Here is a 15,016-nt window from a genome sequence, read left to right as displayed (position 1 = left end):
AACAGAATAAACTCCTTCTGTACTAGGTAGTGACGCCAATGCTTCAGGGACTGAACTATGGCATAGAACTCCAGATCATAAGTGGAATAATTTTTCTTTGATCCCGATAGCTTCTCACTGAAAAAAGCTACCGGACGACCTGCCTGACTCAGAACACCACCAATGCCAACGCCAGATGCATCACAATTTACCTCGAACACTTTGTCAAAATCTGGAAGTGCCAAAACTGGAGCCTCGGTCATCCTCTGCTTGACCAGTTGAAAACTGGCCTCTGCCTCCTCAGACCACTGGAAATCACGCCCCTTGAGGCACTCTGTGATAGGGGCGATCAGAGTACTGAAATTTCTAATGAATCGACGGTAAAAAGACGCCAAGCCATGGAAACTTCGGATGTCATGTAAGGTTCTTGGTCTGGGCCACTCCAAGACTGCATCTATCTTTGACTGATCTGCATGAACACCATCAGTAGACACAATAAAACAAGAAAAGTCACAGAAGTAGTGAAGAAAGAACACTTCTTTTGATTGACAAACAAGCACTCCGTTTTCAGCATCTCAAAAACAGCACGGAGGTGATCGAAGTGTGAAGTCCATGTCGGACTATAAACGAGGATATCATCGAAGTAAACTACAACAAATTTCCCCATAAAAGGCCGCAAGACCTGATGCATAAATCTCATGAATGTACTGGGCGCATTGGATAACCCAAAAGGCATGACCATCCACTCATACAACCCTTGTGGCATTTTTAACGCCGTCTTCCACTCATCTCCAGGCCTTATTCTGATTTGGTGGTAACCGCTCTTAAGGTCAATTTTTGAGAAGATCTTAGAACCAGATAGCTGATCCAACATATCATCTAGACGGGGAATTGGAAACCGGTACTTCACTGTAATTCTGTTGATCGCTCGGCTGTCAACACACATACGCCAAGAACCATCTTTCTTTGGCACTAACAGAGCAGAGACTGCACATGGGCTCATACTCTCTCGGATATAGCCCCTCTCCAACAACTCTTCCACCTGTCGCTGCAACTCTTCGGCCTCCTTGGGACTGAGGCGATATGCTGGTCGATTTGGCAAACTTGACCCAGGAACAAGGTCAATTTGATGCTGAATATCCCTCATAGGTGGTAGTCCAGGAGGAAGATCCTCTGGCATCAAGTTAGAGAATTCAGCTAGCAATCGCTGCACCTCTACTGGTAAATCTGTATCCACGTCTACTGCATTGTTCTCGCAAGGTAGCAAGGCATAGACCACGTCGCCATGCTCAATCTCATCTAAAAACCTGGACATAGAAAGCAGATTAGTATTATGGGTTACTGGGGTAGGAGTAAGTCATTCCCGCCGGGGTGCCAACACAATCTTTTTTCCCTTGATGCTAAGGGAATATGTATTCTTCCGTCCATCATGAATGACACTGCGATCATACTGCCAAGGTCGACCCAACAATATATGACACGCATCCATAGACACAACATCACACCAGGCATTATCAAAATATTTTCTACCAATTGAAAAAGACACGAGGCATCGCCTATCAACTGTTACCTCACTGTCTTTATTTAGCCATGACAACTTGTATGGCTTAGGATGACGGTCCGTCTTCAACTGCAATTTCTGGACAACCTCCTCGGACACTACATTCTCACAACTGCCGCTGTCAATGATCATTTTGCAGACTTTATCTGCAACTGTGCAAGTCGTGTGGAAAATATTGGTTCTCAACCAATCGTCCCCTGAATCGCCCTTGGGGGTAAGTAGACTCTTGCGAACGACCAGAGTCTCATGACCATCTCCATACAGCACATCATCAGTCCCATCATCGTCATACACGGGTTCGCCAATCTCCTCAGTCTCGTCTTCCACGTTTTCCTCAATCAACAAATTTTTGCCCTTTTGACTAGCAGGCTTCCTGCAATCAGTCGCCCTATGCCCTTGTTCACCACAACGAAAACATCTAATAGTAGGGTTAGAATTACCCTGCGGTGGCTGCTGAGCAGGACGGGACTCTTGCGGGCGAACTGGTCGACTGTTGTGATCGCTCCTGATCACTGGTCTCCTGTTTTGCTGTTTTTCAACAGCAAGTGCACGCTGGTATGCTTCCGAAACACTCCACAATGAATGAAGGCTGAGGACATCTTGAAAGGGCTGGCGTAAACCCCCCAAATATCGCGCCACCATCTGCTCCTCCGTCTCAGATAAATCGTTCCGGGCGACCAATTGGTAAAACTCCTCCGTGTAATCATCGACTGATCGCGCGCCCTGCCTCAACGCATGAAGTCGCTGAAATAAGGTTTGCGTGTAGCCGAAGGGAAGGAAGTGGCCCTTCATCTTCTTTTTCATCTTCTCCCAATCAGTGATCTTGGCTTTGCCCTGTCTTTCTCGTGAACGTCGTAATTGTTCCCACCACGCAGATGCTCTGCCCTTGAGTTTGATGGCGATCAGTTTCACTTTCACACGATCGGGGACTTCCTTATATTCAAAAATACGCTCCACTTCATTAATCCAATCCACGAATCCCTCGGCCTGTAATGTACCAGAAAACTCAGGGAGATCGACCCGAAAACCGAGGTCTCCATGACGCTCATCCCGACCACGGTGCTCCCGGAATCTTGCGCCCCGGAATCCTGCGCGATTGTGATATGGGTTTTCGAAAGTGGAATTGGTATCGTGATCAGAGGCCTCACGATCCTCTAAATCCTGCGCCGCCAGGCGCTGGGTTAATTCTGCGACTTGCCTCTGCAAATCCGCAATCATCACATCCTGAACGCTGCGATCACGGCATTGGGCTTCCTCATTTGGAACCTGCTCACGACGACCACGACCACGACCTCCAGCCATTGAAACTGGTGAAATTTCCTAAGAAGATGTTGAAGCTCTGACACCAACTGACGCCAGACAGAATAGTGATTATCCTGTAGGCTAGCTCCGACAGACGATTCACAAGAGAAAATTCTCCCAAAAACCAAAGAAAAAAGTCTCTAGGGTTTAATAAAATATTATAAAATCAAAACTATCAAAAAGCAGTCCACAAGCCGGACTGTTATAGCAAAAAAATCATCTTTATTCGAATTTTGCCAAAAATAGCAAAATCCCGAAAATCACTCTAAATTGAAATTCGAAATAAAATAAGCAATCTCCCAAAAATCCGGCCTAAATCGGATTTAAATTGACTTCCTAATTAACAATCGAAATATTACCATAAATAGTAAAAAATAACTAAATCTAGTGATTCGGAGGGGAAAACGGCAGAATTTGAGGTTGAAAAAAAGGCCACATGGAGCATAGCTCATGTGGAGAGCGTGCGCGTCGAAAAGAGCTTTCCGGATTGGGGTCTTATGCGCGATTCTGACACCTGTAGCCAAAGTTATGGCCAAAAGACTGAAACATACTCAAAACGACCCCAATGAGGAACATGTCACAATCAATTCCCGCCTTTGCGCTGATCTGCCAACCCATGGTATCTCAGCGCCATCAACGTGCAATCTGACAGCTCAGCATCATCTGTCTCGGATCCCCCTGCATCAGACCTCCCAAGTAGTTAAAGAAAAAAAACGAAGATTATGACTTAATTTATCTAATTTCAAAACTACCAGGGACCTGAAATATAATTAAACCAGAAAAGTTCCTAGATTAGGGCTTAATTTCTCTAATATGAAAATCAATAGGGAGTGAAAAAGTAAATAAACCAGAGGATGAACTGGTATCTTACTAAAAGATAAATCAGAGTAAACACCACTAACTTTAAACATATAGCGGCGTTTACATTCCAAACGCCACAAAATGGTAACTTAAGCGGCGTTTTTATACAAAACGCCGTGACATAGTAGTACTTTAGCGGTATTTGTATAAAAACGCCGTAATAAGGTTTATAAATAGTGGATTTTTTTAAACAAACGCCGCTAAAGTACTACTTTGTTGTGACGTTTGTTGAAAAAGACCACTATAGATGAACCTATTGCGGTGTTTTTATAAAAACGCCGTTAAAGTACTACTCTGCCGTGATATTTGTTGAAAAAACGCCACTATAGATGAATCCTATTACGGCGTTTTTATACAAAATGACTACTCTGTCGCGGTGTTTTGTATAAAAACGCCGCTTAAGTTACCATTTTGTGGCGTTTGGAATGTAAATGCCGCTATATGTTTAAAGTTAGTGGCGTTTACTCTCAAAACGCCGCTATAGAATAATTTTGCTTTTTCTCTCTTCTTCCTTTTTTTTTTTATCTTGGTCTTATATTTTATCTCTCGAGTTTTATTCTCAACGTCTTTGATTATATTATCAATAATTTTTTATTTAAATTAAATAGAATAAAGTCACAACCACCATCCTCTAAAATTACGCATCTACATTAATAATATCTTAAAAAAAGTTTATATACACATAACGAATTAATGTGTTGAATTTCCCTTTTATTACTTTTGCTTTCATTATGAGTAAAGTATGTAACTGGTTACTCGACTATAGGATATTAATTTATTAAGTCCCTAGAGTATTAACAATTACAAAATGATCACTCAACTATTTATTATGTTCCAAATTCGTTCTTCTAAGAAATTGACGGTATTCTGAACTGAACGTTAACCTGGTGACTGTGTATGATAAAATCTGATCTCATAATCTCAAACAACTATCATATCTCAGCCATCATGTTGACGTCAAACTCAAACAACCGTTAAGTTTTTAAAGGAAAAAGACGAGTTTGAAACATAATAAATAGGCTGATGACAATTTTATAACTTTTAATAGTTGAGAGTCTTTATAAAATAACATTCAATAGTCAGATAATCATTTTATAACTTTTAATAGTCGAAACACTTAATAAATTAATATTCTATAGTTGAAGACCATTTGTCAACTTTACTCTTTCATTATTATACAATATAAGTTTAATCATATTTTTTAACATTTTACTAACAGCCTACACGCTGTGTATTGAAATACTGTCCCGTTCCATTAAACTTCAATATATTTTGTCCTTCTTTATCAATGACATGACTATATTAACGTACTGACATTGATGTGCATCCATGTAGTCAAAGACATCAACCTCAAACCTACGAAACAACTCATCCATGATGTCTTCCCCGAAGTGACTCGACAAAATAGGTTCACCAACCGCTCTAATGTCTTTGGCAATAATTGCAGCCCTTGCTGACTCATCGAGCACCTGGTTGACGTCACCTTTCTTGATGTAATCGTCCCAGTCCAAGTTGAAAACCTCCATTTTTTGCAGCTCGAAGGATCCCTGTGCTTCGATCACGCTTTTGACTTCTTCTCTACTTGCTGCGTAATATGGCAGATTGAAATAAAAAATATGATTAAACTTATATTGTATAATAATGAAAGAGTAAAGTTCACAAATGGTCTTCAACTATAGAATATTAATTTATTAAGTGTTTCGACTATTAAAAGTTATAAAATGATTATCTGACTATTGAATGTTATTTTATAAAGACTCTCAACTATTAAAAGTTATAAAATTGTCATCAGCCTATTTATTATGTTTCAAACTCGTCTTTTTCCTTTAAAAACTTAACGGTTGTTTGAGTTTGACGTCAACATGATGGCTGAGATATGATAGTTGTTTGAGATTGATTGGGCCGGTTTTTTATTTTATAAATTTGGATTTGAGTTGAATCGGATTTTTTAAGAGTATAGTCAGGTCAGGTTCGAGTTTAGGGTGAAAAAAGATCGATCTGATCCGATATAATAGTATAATTATCGATTATATATTTAAGAATAATCATAATAATACACTTTTTATTGTATTTGTTTTCATTTAAGTCTTTGTTTTACCTAATAAAAGTAAATTATATATATATGTGGCGGGTCGGGTGTCGATTTTAACCTAAAATTTTTGGTTGAATTTCAGATCGTGTGCGTGAAGGGGATTTAACTTTCGGGTCGGGTTCAGGTGTGCAAAATGTCTGACCCGACCCTACCTGACATAATATTATAATTATCCCTTATATATTTAGAGATAATTTCAATAATTTATTTTTTATTTTATTTGTTTTCAATTATACTCTTTTTTATGTAATAAAAATGAATTTTATATATAGGACGGGTTGAGTGTAGGTTTTAACCTAGAAAATTGGGTTGAGTATCGGGTCAAGTGCGGAAAGAGGAGGCTTAATTTTCGGATTGAGTTCGGATGTCCCAAAAACTCTATCCTAAATATTAAACCCGGCCAGACCCATGGTCAAACCTAATAGGGTTTCATACATTAGGTCATTGTCTTTAGGGATTCATACCTCGGAGACCATGTCATGTAGTTTCAATCCAACGAATTCCCACATGGTGAGGGGATCACTGCTCTTGATGCTGCCCATGGTTGTTAGCAGCATACAACCACCGGGTACGATCTCATCGGCTCGACACTGGAGAAAGTGTGCGAAATCTCTTTTGAATTGCTTCAAGTATGCTTCGAACACCGCCGGCGGGCTTGTTTTGGCCACGCAAATGTTCCCCTTGTTAAGTGCTGCTCCTGTTTTAGTGACCAACTCCTTCGGAGCCTAAAATCAATACGTTAATTCCTAGTTATATCATGCATGCATGTATGTCTGTATGTATGTACCTTGGAGATCCACATGATGGCATAAGAAGAATGAAAGAAGTGCAAGCTATTAGGAGGGAAGAGTCTGCCGTAGAAAGACCCTGGAACCCCTGAAACGAAGCATTTGTTGCTAAACCTTTTGCCTTTGTCTCGCTCCAGTCTCTCGTAAAAGCTCGGCAATGACAGCTTGAAAATGGCGTTGAAATCATTTCCGGGAAGATCGTTCAAGAATGCTTCTAAACACGGAGGGGTTCGCTTTAATCTCCGGCACGTTTCGTCGATGATGTCAACGATTTCCGACAACACCAAAAGCGTGTTCGGTCCGGCAGAGCAACCTAAATCTGCAATCTTCAGGCAATCTGTAGCGGCTGGCATTGAAGTATAAAGCTCTATTATGCTTTCTCCTAGCACTGGCTTCACCTTTGATATCACATTCCTCTGGAAAACAAAAAGTGCATATATTAAAGAAAATTTCATATAAAAATTATATAAAAATTGTTCGAGTTTAGTTAAATTCGAGTCCAACTCAATGTACGAGAGACAAAACCTCAGTCGAGAACAACACTCAATATTGATGTCTCGACTCTGTGAACCCTAACAAGATACGAGTGTGTAGCTTGCTAGGGTTCTCAATAAAATCGCGCATCGATATAAGAAAACGTTAACGATACTTTACAGACTTCGATCTCTTATCGAAATAACAAAATTAAATACGAGATAACAATAAAGAGAATGTATACATAACTTGAAGAGAGGAACTGTTTCCATAGCTGTATTTCCCCACTCCTCCATTCATATGAAGAACTTGATCAACCTTCATTGCTATACTTTCAAGGCTATTTCTGAAGGCTTTGCTTGCCTTTGGTTAGCGCTTTCCCTTGTATTTATAGGCACAAGCTACTTATGTTATTCCACATGGAGTTTTTATTAAGTTATTTTTATTAATTTGTGGTAAGCATAAAATAATATATGTTTGATATTGAACGTTCACACTCCTGACATTCATTATGCTCAAACACAAGACCTCAAGGAGTAATAAAATTCCTTTACCATTTACCACCAAGGTCGGTTCGGAGTTTTTATTTGGTTAAAAGTATATTGCGGTCACTTTAAATTTTTAAAAATTAAAAAAAAATTATTAAAAAATACCCATCAAATATTTTTTAATGTGAGCACTGTGTATGAACCAAATAATCTCAGTGGTTAAGAGATTCATTGTTCTCTTTAGAGGTCACGGGTTCAACCACTAGCAGGGATATGAACGATCATTGTCAATTGATTGAGAATCTTTGAACAAATATTACCTTGTATTTACTCCATACTTGTAAAAAAAAATAGTGTGAACACTGTTGGGTTGTGATTGTGGACCAAAACGGAGAAAGAGATATTAAAAAAAACACCCATAAATATTTTGTAATAATTCTAGTACTTCACAAAAATATTTGTTTGTTAATTAAATATAAGTAATTAGTATATGCAATTTGTAATAGTTTGATTATCATTGGATGTTAATTAACTGGCTCCTATTAAGTGCGGTTGTTAGATGGGAATATGGTTTCATACTAGTGATGATGTGGGGCACTGGAAACCATTTTAGACTTATTATTACTATTAGATTAATGGGTAAACTACGTATTTAACATTTAAACTATAATTTTGGTCTGTTTTAATATATAATTTTTTTCATCATAGCTAGCATTTGATTTTTGTTTCGTTTTAGTATCATGCTAAAACCTTAACATTAAGTTTTTTTTTTTTTAAAATTGAAAGTTTAGGTACTAAAACATATAAAAACTGATAGTTTAGGTACTAAACGCGTTAAGTTTTTAACGACGGGATACTAAAATGAAACAAAAACTAAATGTTAGGTTTGATTTTGAATTTTTTTTAAGTTTAGATACTAAAATAAACCAAAATTGATAGTTTAGGTACTAAACACGTTAAGTTTTTAACTACGGGATACTAAAATGAAACAAAAACTAAATGTTAGGTTTGCTTTTGATTTTTTTAAAGTTTAGATACTAAAACAAACCAAAACTGATAGCTTAGGTATTAAACGTGTAATTTACCCTAGGTTTACATGAAAATTAAATATTTAAATTACGTATCATCCTTAGTACTTATATATAGTTTTTTTTTATCAAAATATACGTCTTATCTTTGTCATACTAATTACTCTCCAAAGTTTCTAATGACTTCAAATTTCGTACGGGATCATAAATTAAATCGAAATATTTAAAATTAAATTTAATATTGATCTTCATATATATATTTTTAATTTTTTTTCCTAGAATGATAGTTATTTTTCAAGAAAATGAAGTAAAATGGAAACATAAATGGCTGTTTGATTGCCAAGAAAATGAAGAAAAGTAAAGTTTTAAACTATCTTCATCTAATTTTTGTTTTCTTTATCTGAAATTAATATTCGGTTGTCAAGAAAATGATAAAAAAAAAACCTTTTTTAATTTTCTGAAAAACGATTATTTGATTATCCTGAAAATGAATGACCGTACCGTAATATTGTCAAGAAAAAAAGGAAAAAAATAAAATTTTAAGTAACATATATTTAACAAAAATTAATTTTTAACTAAATAAAGTCATTAATTAATCGGTCTCTGCATGTTTTATCCCTTATATTTTATGAACACAAGTTGCATGTGTTTACATGTTCTATAACAACAACAACAACAACAATAATAATAATAATAATAATAATAATAATAATAATAATAATAATAATAATAATAATAATAATAATAATATGTGTGTGTAAAGTTTTAGATTAAGACGGTGTCACATGTTGACTCAATAATAATATATATGAATTTCATCACTACCCTTATGTCATGTGTAGTCAGTCATAGTGTATAAGAAAGTAAGGCTTAGCACATCATTGGGGGTGTGGATTAGGGATGATTAATGAGTTGAACAGTTCGAATTTTATTCTGTAAAAATTTGGTAAAATATCGATTTGAATTCGAGCTCGATTCGAAACTTTACAAGTCGAGTTGAATAAAGTTCAACTCGACTCGATAAGTTCACGAGTAGCTTGTCAATATTTTTTATATGAATTTTTTAGTAGTTGTCTTAAAAAACTATTTCATTAAAAAAATTACTAATATACTAATTGATAATAAAAAAAGATGATAGATTAAGAATCTATTAATTTTCTAATAAACAACAAAAAATACTAAATTATTAATTAATATTTTACTACACTTAAAAATCAAACCCTATTTATTATTTTAATGTATGTATGAATCGTTACTTTGGAGTTTTGATTTTGAAATTGTTTCATACACTCTTTTTGATAACTTTTTGGGTTAAATTTATTAATTTATATTTATTTTAAGTTCTATATACTATTAGTAGATTTTACCTATAGTTAAGAAAATAAGGTAAAAATTTCGGTAAGTTTAACAAGCATCGAGCTTAATGAGCAACAAGTTTTTTTAACGAGCGTGAGTCGAATAAAATTTTAACGAGCTTAACAAGCAACGAATCGAATCGAGCGATAAAGCATTTTAACAAGCACAAATCAAACATTGCCCGACTCTCTCGATAATCACCCTAACGTGGGTATGGTTGAGATTAAGAGCAGGGGCGTGGTTGGGGCGGCGCGAACTGCGCGACCGCGCAAGGCTCCCAAAAAAGTATATATATAGTGGAAAATAATGTCAATAATCAGTTGCATTGTCAGCCCAAAGGGATAACTAAACATCCAATAAGAAAGTATGAACATTAGGTGGGCTCAAGTTCATACTCGTCCAACATTTTTTTTCTTTTTGTTTAATCTGGTAAATGTTGACTATCATATTATTTTTTCCTCTTAATGTGACTTTTGGACCAAAGTTTTTGTCATTTGACCGGTACGGTACTAACGTGGTTGTCCACGGTGCTAACATGATGATTCACGATGTTGATGTTGTAGTCCACGATAGTTGATAACGTGACAGATAATATAATAAATAGGTTAAATTGGTAACTCAAACATGACAAATTGATTGTCACGTCAATACTGTAGACCGTCACCTCAGCACCGGAACGGTCAAACGACGAAATACATTGGTCAAAGGGTCACATTGGGTTTATTTCCTGAGTTGGAGGGCTATATTGAGAGAAAAAATAATACAAGTGTCACATTAGTTTTTAACGTAAAGGGACCTCTGATGCATTTTTACCTAAATTTAAATTTGATTCAATCTAATATAATTTTTTATAAAGAAATATCATATATAATCGAGTCAAGTCGAAACCCGTCGAATCTAAATTTCATATTCATCCTTAATCATTCTTAAATATTAAAACAGAAGTAATCAAATTAATATTCGATAGAGGTTTAACTTATTTCTTGTATAATGGGAAACAACTACTTACCCAACAGCGAATCAAAGTAGACGTGCATGTCAATTGCCTAGATTCTAATTCTGATAAGAACTTGTGTGCACAAACCTAAACCAAGTGGGCAGACAAGATTATCCAAAAACTGCCCAAAGAATAAATTAAAAAAAAAAGGTAAAGTATACAAATGGTCTTTGTTGAGCCATTATTTATTAAAAGTTATAAAATGGTCATCCGGCTATTTATTATGTCCTAAACTCATATTTTTAAGTTAACATTTTGACGGCAGTCTTAGTTGCACGTTAACTTGCTGACTTAGATATAATCAAAAATATGATATCATAATCTCAAATGACTAACATATCTCAGTTTATATGTTGACATACAGTTTAGACGAACAATAATTTTCTATAAAAAAAAGGAATTAGTTTGGAATATAATGAATAATCGAATGACCATTTTGCAACTTTTAATAATCGAATGACTCAACAAAGTAACTCTCTATGATCGGAGAGACTATTTTATAACTTTTAATAGTCAAAGACATCAATAAAATAATATCTTATAGTCGATGACCATTTCTATACTTTATAATTATGATTTGTTGGAATTATAATTTATGCCTAAACGCAACACCAGTGTGAGTAAAACCCAGCAGGCAACCTATTGTTTATGTTTTAATTTTGGGTAAACTTTTTATTTGGTCATCCACATACTCTTGATTTTTATTTTGGTCACCTAGTTATTTTGCTTAAAATCGTATCTAAGGTTACTTTTTATTTTTGTTTCGATTACCAATTTTTAAAAAATTAATGGCGACACAGAAGTTGTATTTTTTATTTTAATGTCATTATCCTTTTATTATTTTTAATTAATTTTATTCTACCAATAAAGTAGTGACATATGAAAATTAAAATAATAAAAAGGGGGTAAAGTACACAAATAGTCCCTACCTATAGGGTATTGTTTTATTAAGTCCCTCAACAATTAAAAGTTATAAAATGGTTCTTCAACTATAGAGTGTTGCTTTGTTGAGTCTCTCGACTATTAAAAGTTACAAAATGATTACTTAACTATTCATTATGTTCCAAACTCATCATTTTTCCTTTAAAATTTGACAGCATTCTTAGTTGAACATTAATCTGTTGATTGTGATATGTTAAAATTTGATCCTAGAACCTCGAAGACTATCATATCTCATTCATCAATTTAACGTCCAACTTAGACAACCGTCAAATTTTTAACGAAAATGGATGAGTTTGGAACCTACTAAATAGTCGGATGATCATTTTGTAACTTTTAATAGTCGATGGACAAAACAAAGTAACATTTTATAATCGGAGGAAAATTTTGTAACATATAATAGTCAAATGACTTAATAATACAATACATTATAGTCGGGAGACCATTTGTGTACTTCACCCCAGAAAAATATCATCTCAACGGCACCATTAATTTTTTTAACTGCGAACAGTCAAATTAACTCTTAATATTAATGTCAGATATAGAGTTATGATACTACTCATAGGTCGAAAAACCTAATTAATGTAGTAAGTTATCAATTGATCGTGACTCTGATAGATCATGTGATATCTATAAATCATAATTTTTCGACAGATGCAAAGCTCTGAAGGTTTATGTCTGAAAATACCCTTCTAAAATGTAACTGCTCGAAGAACAATCTCTTATATAGATTTATGGGAAAAAAAACATAAAAATAACTCAAGAATAAAAGCTCAAATTGATTCGAATTTCTGTGTAGTTAAATCCGGCATCTAAGAGGATACGATTTTCTAAAGAACAAAATTCAGATTTCAGAATACATTCCGAAACCATGATGACATATCAGCCATATGCTAAAGGGTAAAAATGGTATTACAGTTGGAAAATTCTTAGGGTAAACTACGCATTTAGTACCTAAACTATTAGTTTATTCTTTTTTAGTATCTAAACTTTCATTTTTTCCAAAACTATACTTAAAGTTTAGTTTTTGTTTCATTTTAGTACCCGCCTTTAAAAACTTAACGCATTTAGTACTTGTACTATCAGTTTTGATCCGTTTTAGTACCTAAACTTTCAATTTTTTTAAAAATATTTAACATTAAAATTTGAACGGGATACTAAGATGATACAAAAACTAAACTTTATGTATAATTTTAAAAAATTAAAAATTTAGGTATTAAAATAGACTAAAACTGATAGTTTAAATACTATCTCGTATGTGCATCAAATCAAACTTTCGGAATCATAATATCCGGAAAATCTAAAACAAGAATAATCATTTTATATTTTCGATATTCGTTAAATTAATAATTAGAAAAACTCAATTATCAGCTTATCAAATAAGAATATTTCAAAACTCGTAATTTAAGAAAGTATTATGAAGTTATCATGTGATTAATTAAACCATGTACATGATAGTCGTATTATGAACATACATACAAATCATACACTATGGTAAAAAGGGTGCACCGATTCACTCTAAATCTTTATAAATCACCGAGTATTCTTCTTCCCTTAGTAGCTTCTTTTGCCTGGCAATGAAGGCCTCGATCGTGTTTCGGAACTGCTCGTTGCTCATTCCATCCTCCGGACACGAACTCTTCGCCGGTTCCTCTTCGGGATCGCCGTGTTTGACGTACTTTTCCGATCCCAATCTCTGAAGTTGGTTGCAATGTTGTTTGTGATCACTTTTTCTTTTCAGATTCTCTGATTTCGTTCTTCGCATACTCTTCGTTCCCTTCGGAGTATTTACGTTGAGACTAATTATTCTCTTCTCTTCGCCCGACGGTACACTTTTTCTCTCTGTTTCATATCGATGAACCGAGTGATTTTTCTCCCTAGCCTCGACGAACTCCTCGTAAAGATCGGTCCTCGAAGCCGAAAACTGCCCGGCCTTTGCGAAGAGAGTGATGACAATAACGTTACCGACGACGAACACGAACCGGGGGCTGACTAAAAGAACTGATAACCCACGGAAATACTTGCCGAAGGCGACGGGGAGATGAGTTGTGAACCGGGAAATCAACACGAGAAGGACACAGACTTCAACGAACCTCAACAAGTTGGCTACCTTGCACAACTGGTGTTGCTTCGACATCGCGTTTCGCTTTTCGAGTTTGATATCAAATGCGTCCATTCTACGAGACAGGGCAAGAAAACGCAAGGAAATCGAAGGAAAAATCTGGGAATTTTTTTCTCAGTGGAAAGAGAGTTAGAGGAGTGTCCTTTAAGTAGAGGAAGTATGAAAGTGTGGATTTTTTTAACAAAACCGAGGATATGGTATTCCTGTAATGGATTAAATTCTATTCTCCTGTCTTTTCCAGTGTTGTTTAATGTATTGTTTTAATATATATAGACATAGGGATTTTTTTTGGGGTGAGGAATATGAACTTTTTCAAAATAAAAAATATTATATTCCATCTTTTATTTTTGCTTCTATTTGGGTAAAGAACCCAAATGGTCCCTTACTATAGGGTATTACTTTATGAAGACTATCGATTATTAAAAGTTATAAAATGGTCATTTGACTATAGAGTGTTGCTTTGAGTCCATCGACTATTAGAAGTTACAAAACGGTCACCGACTATTCATTATGTTTCAAACTCGTCCTTTTCCGTTAAAACATAGACGATTGTTGAGTTGAACATTAACTTGCTGATTGTGATATGATAAACTTTGATCCCAAAATCTCAAATGACTATTATATCCCAATCATCGTGTTAACATCCAGCTTAAACAACCGCCAATTGTTTAATGGAAAAGGACGATTCTGGAGCATAATGAATAGTAGGGTAACAATTTTATAACTTTTAATAATCGAGAGATTCAAGAAAGCAACACTCCATAGTCAAAGGATCATTTTATAACTTTTAATAGTCGAGAGACTTAATAAATCAATACATTATAGTCAGATGACCATTTGCTCTCTTTACCCCCTCTGTAACCCCCTAGACCCAACATATACGTTTCGACCATATCTAACTGATTACAATATAAATTTTCAAAATAATTTTCACACTTTAAAAACCAAAACTTCTTTAAAACATGATTTAATATTGAAACTCAAATCAAATAATATAAAACATGAAAGGGGAAACGAATGAGGAGTGAG

General features: G+C 35.0%; 2 protein-coding genes across 2 annotated transcripts; both read right to left on the bottom strand.

Annotated features, from left to right (window-relative positions):
• Positions 1-4,965: 4,965 nt before the first annotated feature.
• Positions 4,966-7,381, bottom strand: LOC120171569 (salicylate carboxymethyltransferase-like). Its single transcript, XM_039179247.1, has 5 exons — positions 7,307-7,381; positions 6,583-6,999; positions 6,260-6,520; positions 5,509-5,536; positions 4,966-5,312 (listed from the first exon to the last, which is right to left on the bottom strand). Exons 1-5 carry the CDS (start codon positions 7,379-7,381, stop codon positions 4,966-4,968), a joined length of 1,128 nt encoding a protein of 375 aa, XP_039035178.1.
• Positions 7,382-13,377: 5,996 nt separating this feature from the next.
• LOC120171448 lies at positions 13,378-14,171 on the bottom strand. Its single transcript, XM_039179155.1, has one exon. It carries the CDS (start codon positions 14,039-14,041, stop codon positions 13,379-13,381), a length of 663 nt encoding a protein of 220 aa, XP_039035086.1. The 5' UTR covers positions 14,042-14,171; the 3' UTR covers position 13,378.
• Between the last annotated feature and the right edge of the window lie 845 nt (positions 14,172-15,016).

This window comes from Hibiscus syriacus, unplaced genomic scaffold (genome assembly GCF_006381635.1).
Source record: "Hibiscus syriacus cultivar Baekdansim isolate YM2019G1 unplaced genomic scaffold, ASM638163v2 tig00111834_pilon, whole genome shotgun sequence".
Lineage (NCBI taxonomy): Eukaryota > Viridiplantae > Streptophyta > Magnoliopsida > Malvales > Malvaceae > Hibiscus > Hibiscus syriacus.
Note: the sequence above shows the minus strand (reverse complement) of the source record. Positions and strands in the feature narration are given on the sequence as shown.

Coding starts and splice junctions, on each gene's coding strand:
- LOC120171448 (XM_039179155.1), bottom strand. CDS start 14,041: ATGGACGCATTTGATATCAAACTCGAAAAGCGAAACGCGATGTCGAAG.
- LOC120171569 (XM_039179247.1), bottom strand. CDS start 7,381: ATGAAGGTTGATCAAGTTCTTCATATGAATGGAGGAGTGGGGAAATAC. Junction 7,000..7,306: donor GAAACAGTTCCTCTCTTCAA/GTTATGTATACA, acceptor TTTGTTTTCCAG/AGGAATGTGATATCAAAGGT. Junction 5,313..5,508: donor GGAAAAAGACGAGTTTGAAA/CATAATAAATAG, acceptor ATCATATTTTTT/ATTTCAATCTGCCATATTAC.